The sequence below is a fragment of the Antrostomus carolinensis genome, unplaced genomic scaffold (assembly GCF_000700745.2).
Source record: "Antrostomus carolinensis isolate BGI_N321 unplaced genomic scaffold, ASM70074v2 scaffold43392, whole genome shotgun sequence".
Lineage (NCBI taxonomy): Eukaryota > Metazoa > Chordata > Aves > Caprimulgiformes > Caprimulgidae > Antrostomus > Antrostomus carolinensis.
This window is the reverse complement of record NW_010298696.1, coordinates 427-6296: the sequence shown is the minus strand read 5'-3', so window position 1 is coordinate 6296 and position 5870 is coordinate 427. Positions and strand designations below refer to the sequence as shown.

At 51.1% G+C, this 5870-nt stretch overlaps 1 protein-coding gene across 1 annotated transcript in view; it reads left to right on the top strand.

The window, feature by feature from the left end:
- The window catches only part of KLHDC2 (kelch domain containing 2), a 16752-nt gene extending 13288 nt beyond the window's left edge, over positions 1–3464 (top strand). The window contains exons 11-13 of the mRNA XM_010162496.2: positions 213–300; positions 2159–2211; positions 3131–3464. Of these exons, the coding sequence (XP_010160798.1) occupies positions 213–300; positions 2159–2211; positions 3131–3254 (265 nt within the window). The 3' untranslated portion in view covers positions 3255–3464. The remainder of the gene's footprint in view (positions 1–212; positions 301–2158; positions 2212–3130) is intronic.
- Positions 3465–5870: the final 2406 nt, after the last annotated feature.

Here is a 5870-nt window from a genome sequence, read left to right as displayed (position 1 = left end):
AGCCCCACAGCCCTGCTCTAACCAGGACACCTGACCCAGCCTGCTGTTTGCTGCCCAGTTTTCCTCCTCTGAACAAACTCCTGTTGAATTAAGTCACGTCTCCAACGTACTGTTGGGAGGACAAACTTGCACGTGTTACATTTAAAGACAAACCTGCGTTACTGGGCAGGGTGGTTCTTTTGGTTTAATGCAGTGCTGACTTCTGTTTCTAGGTTGTGGCATACGGCTTGTGCAAGCGAAGAGGGAGAGGTGATCGTTTTTGGAGGCTGTGCCAACAACTTACTTTCCCATTCTAAAGCTGTAAGTTTATTTTGAGCTTTCCCTTCCTGTGCAGCCCGGCCCTTCCTGCAGGAGCCGTGGTCAGTTATCGCTCCAGCGAGTGTGAAATGTCTGTAGTCAGCAGCGTGATCTCGTGAGGGCTGACAAAGGTGTATAAACAAAGCTGGAAGGGGAAATGTTTTGCTGCTTTTCTGGAAACCAGGTCATTATTCATTATTTAAACAAACTCTGACTTTCTCCGATGTGTGTTTCATTTGGAGCTACTTCTTCAGCTTTGCCCTGTGCTTCTCATGGGGATGTTTTCAAGGAGTTCCTTCCTCCCAATGTAATTTCTTCACTGTGATGGCTACAGGGAGTCCTGGTGAGAACAGGCTGAACAGAGAGGGGCTCTTCAGCCAGGACAGGGTGTTCCAACATCTGTAAAAACACCAGTTGGCTGGATTGGGAACAAGCACCTTCTAGTGTAAGAACCAGTGGGCGTCAGCTGGAACGGGCGAGTGGCAAACAAGAGTGGTGCAACATTTCTTCATGCACTGGCAGCCCTGCTCTCGTGAAAAAAAAAGAAAAAAGTTTCTGTGCATTCAAGGAGCAGGTATAACCATTTAAAAACTCTGAGGAGAAGGACTTGGGGTGCTGGGGGATGAGAAGCTCAACATGAGGCGGCAACGTGCGCTGGCAGCACAGAGGCCAATAACCGTGTCCTGGGCTGCACCCAGAGCAGCGTGGGCAGCAGGTGGAGGGAGGGGATTCTGCCCCTCTGCTCCGCTCTCCTGACACCCCACCTGCAGTGCTGCCTCCAGTGCTGGGGCCACCAACAGCACAAGGACATGGAGCAGTTAGAATGAGTCCAGAGGAGGCCATGAGGATGATGCCAGGGCTGGAGCAGCTCTGCTGTGAGGACAGGCTGAGAGAGTTGGGGCTGTTCAGCCTGGAGAAGAGAAGGCTCCAGGGGGACCTTCTAGTGGCCTCCCAGTACCTGAAGGGGCTCCAGGAAGGTGGGGAGGGACTTTGGCCAAGGGCAGAGAGTGACAGAACAAGGGGTGATGGCTTGAAAGTGTCAGAGGGGAGATGGAGCTGAGATGTGAGGAAGAAATTGTTTGGTGTGAGGGTGGTGAGCCAGTGTCCCAGGTTGGCCAGAGAAGCTGTGGCTGCTCCTCCCTGGAAGTGTTGAAGGCCAGGTTGGATGAGGCTTTGAGCAACCTGGTCTAGTGGAAGGTGTCCCTGCTGCTGGCAGGGGGGTTGGGGCTGGATGAGCTTTAAGATCCCTTCCAATCCAAACCAGTCTGGGATTCTATAAGAACCAGCACTGACTGTTGAGCCTGAGCCAGTCCCCGCATCCCAAGTCCCTCAGTGCAGATCCCTGAAGATGTGGGAGCTCTGCCCACACTGGGGTCCTGTTCTCACCCCCTGGGCAGGGGTGTTGGCCAGGGTCTGAGCTGGGATGCTGGGCTCACAGGTTCCCCGTGTGCACTGGTGCTGACTGGAGCATCCAACTCTCCCAGCCCAGCCCAGTCATTCCCTGGCTGGACAGCAGCAGGAGATGCTGCCCGGGGAGCGCGCGTGGGCCTGGCCGCTCTGTGTGCCTGTTCCCCTCCAGCTGCTCCCTGTAGTGGCACTGGATCTGTTTGTTGATTCATCTGTAGTTCCCTGAGTGCCCGTAACTTCCCATCTTGTAAGATTTGGAGAGCAATTCCACACTCAGCCTGTCTGCTGCCTTCGGGATTTACGTGAGGTCCCGTCTGCTCCCCCTGCCAGCCTCTCCAGCCCCCACAGCCGGGCTGTGTGTGCCCCTTTCCCCCTCGTTTCTCTGAGCCTTGGCTCCTGCTGTAATAACAGGAATCCACGTAACCATACTGCTTCTCTCTCTCCCCCTCCCCAGGCTCACAGTAATGAAATCCTTGTGTTTTCTCTACAACCAAGATCTCTTGTAAGGTAAGAAAACAAGACTTCAACATTAAATCATGTCTCCATCTAAAACAAGTAGTGCTGAGTTACTGCCAGACCTATTCCTTACGTTCCTAAAATACCTGAAAACATTTCTTTCCCCTAAAGAACGCTGAGAGAACAGCAGCTGATGACAAGTGGATAGAGCCAGGTGCCTTTCAGAAGCTGTTTTGCCCATTAGGGGATAGCAAAAAGGATACAGACACCAACTTAACACTAGAAACAAACTTAATTTAGTTTAGAACAGGGAAAAAAGAAGAATAGGTACAGAGTTGAACAGGGTACTGCACCTAATTGTTACTGCGAAGAGAAAGCAGAGTGAGTAAGAAAGATCCATCACCAATTGCCCAAATACTGATCATCATCCAGATCCTGAACATCAGCTGGGGATCCCCTGCCACAGCCAAGGATTTGGAGAACCTTTCCCTGGCAATTGGGAAGCCCTATGTGGTGTGTCCACTCACAGGTGAGGTCTCCATCTCTGCTGTGATTTATACCATCTAATGAACTAATTACGCAGCCAGAACGGGTCGGGAACGTCTGGTGGGTGAGTTTCACTTCACACGGGCACGTCCTGGATTTGGCCAGGATCAGAGATATGTCCCAGAAGCTGCTATTTTGGGATTCTGCGCCCGGCTTTGGATTGTAGGAGGAAAAGTCTCATGGTCTTATTTCATGCTGATGTGATACAGGTTGGGAAAAGAGTCTCAGGGTCACATTTCATGCTACTTGGTTGGGAAGTTCACTCAGAAGTCAACTTTAAGGTTTATCATTTAAGGTTTATCTTTGTGTAGCACGAGTTTGATGATGAGAACCAGCCCTCACTAAATAGCTGTGAGGAGTGAGCTCACCCTGCAGCCCTTGTTCCAAAGCACACTAACCGGGGCTGTGTTTCCCTCTCCCCCAGGCTGTGCCTCGAAGCTGTCATTGGCTTTAAGGAGATGCTGGCCAGTTCCTGGAACTGCCTCCCCAAGCATTTGCTGCACAGCGTCCATCAGCGGTTCGGAAGCAACAACACCTCGGGTTCCTGAGCCCTCCGCAGCCGCCGCTGAAGGAGCTGCGCGTAGGATGAGCAGTTTGAAGATGTAACAATCCTCCCAAGTGTGGCAAAGATTCGACTTGTATAGGTTAAATAGCTGTGTCGTCGTAGGTAGTTGCTTCTTGCCCCTCAGTTGCATGTGAATGGCCTAGAGAGAACCTATTTTTGTGTAAAGATGTTCGCGATAAATGTATCGACTGCACGTGGGGATGTATCCTCTGCTTGAGCTAAAAAAGAAATCAACTAGTTCTGGGTTTGTCCACCTTGAAGTACTTGTGAGGGTCAACCCTGAGCCAGATGGCGTGTGCACGTGTGGAAACCCTTCTTTTTTAAGGAGTCCCTAATCGAGGACTTGAGTGGTTGTGCAGGAAATACCGAGGCTGTGAGGAGGAGTGTTGCTTTAGTCTGAGCTGAAGGTCCCTGTGGCAGGTGAGCAGCCCTGTTCTAATCCACAGCGTTAGGAAACTGCTTCACGTATCCCTACAAATGCTCAAGGTCAGAGAAACCAGGGATTTGGAAATTGTAAATTCCCAAGAGTCGATCAACTGTCGTTAACCTTCAGCTGCGAAAGCCTCGCTGCTCTCTGCTTGTGTGTATTTGTTTGGGTTTTGGGTTTTTTTTTTGTTTGGAATTCTTTATGTTGTGAAAATTCAATTGTGAACCTTACGTAGCAGATCCTCTGCCCTGAGAATTGTAACTGAAAGTGCTTGAGCCTGTTCCCAGCTGTGTCAGTGACCTGTGGAGCTCACCTTACAGCTGGAACAGCCACAGAGGACTTCAGCTTGGTGGAGGTACATGGAAAGTGGCTGTGGGGAGGGGTCAGCGCCTGACACAGCTCTGTCAGCAGCCCCAGCAAGTGACATTGGGGACAAGGAACAGGCTGTGCTGCACATGTTTAAGCTGTCCTAAAAAAAATAAAATAAAATAAGAACTTTGACTTCTAGAACAAAATGATTCCTGTATTGTCATTCCTGCACTGGGGTTTTTGTGTAAGCTTTAGCAGGGCTTGAGTCAGCACCTGGGGTGGCGCCGCCCTGCAGCGCTGAGCTGTGTTTCACATCCATGTCTGGGGGTTTAGTGTGAAGCTCCAGCTCTGCCCTGCACGTTCCTCCCCTCCCCAGGGATCACACTCACAGCAGCTCTGGAGGGCTGGAGCTGGGGCTGCCTCTTCCAGCTCCTGGCAGCCAATGGCAGAGTTGGGGAAAAATAAAATCCTACTTTTGAGTTTCTCAGAGGAAGCATTTTGCACCAAAACTGCCCTATGGCTACGAGAAACTCCATCCCCTTCAGAGAGAAGGGGCAGGTATTGGGAAGAAACAACGTCACAGAGTTTTGCTGCAGGAAATTCAGGCTCCCCTGTGCCAGCAGCTCAGCTCCAGGGCTGGAAGCATTATGGAAGGAACAGCACAAGATGCAGCACTGAGCAAACACCAGCCATTTACTTGCACGTTTTTACAGTATTTGTATGGAGTTGTCAGAGTCCATCTCAACCCCAGTGCAGGAACGGGCTGTCGGCTGCCAGCTACCACAGAAGCTGAATTCAGTCCAGTGAAGGACAGTCAGGTCTGTCTGTCTGTCTGTCCCATCTGCAGGTGCTGGATCCTGACTGCGCAGCAGCAGCAGCAGGTTGGTGGTGAGAACCCCAAGCAGGGAATCATCACTTCTTTTTCCTGTTCAGGAGATGAGGTGCAGACACTTTCACTTTACCAGGGATATTTCTTGACAAATCAGTATCCTACAAAACATTAAAGATGAGAAACTGAAGGCAGCAGAAAAGCATTTAACAAACATCCTCCTCATCCCCACTGCTGGCAGGAGCCGACGGGCCCGGTTCTGCCAGCTGCTCCCCCAAAGAAATTCAAGCTCATGTCAGGTTGCTGCTCTCACACTGTTTTATTAATGAAAGACTTAATGGGTTGGGGTTTTTTCTGCAGCTTCCACACATCAGCTCCATTCAGATGGGACACAATTCCCTGGGAACTACCTGTTCGCTTCAAGGTCATTAACCACTAATTGTTTTTCTCGCTGAGAGTCACAAAAAAAAAATCAACATTAACTGTGCTGCTGTTCAGTGTCTGATCAGTGAAACACTGCAGAGCAGCCTGGGCTGCCTGATCAACAGGGAGCACTGAGGTGAACTGAGAAATAAACACCTGAAAGTCACAGCACGGGAGGAGCGAGGGGATCACGGGGCAAAGGGCTGAGCGAGCCGTGGGAGAGGAGCACGGCGAGGAACCAGCCCTGGCCCCGCTGGCAGGTACGGGGCTGCTGCAGCCTGATGGTGCCAGTTTGAGAAGGAAACAGGGGAAATGGAAAAAGTAGAAGAAAACCAGTGGGTGGGCTGAGACCAGCCTGTCCCCTCCACACACAGCCAGAGGAGTGGGAATTCCCCTCCCAAAACTAGAGGACTTTTTGGAAGATGATGCTTTTCATAGAATCATCAAATGGTTTGGGTTGGAAGGGACCTTAAAGCTCATCCAGTTCCAACCCCCCTGCCAGCAGCAGGGACACCTTCCACTAGACCAGGTTGCTCAAAGCCTCATCCAACCTGGCCTTCAACACTTCCAGGGAGGAGCAGCCACAGCTTCTCTGACCAACCTGGGACACC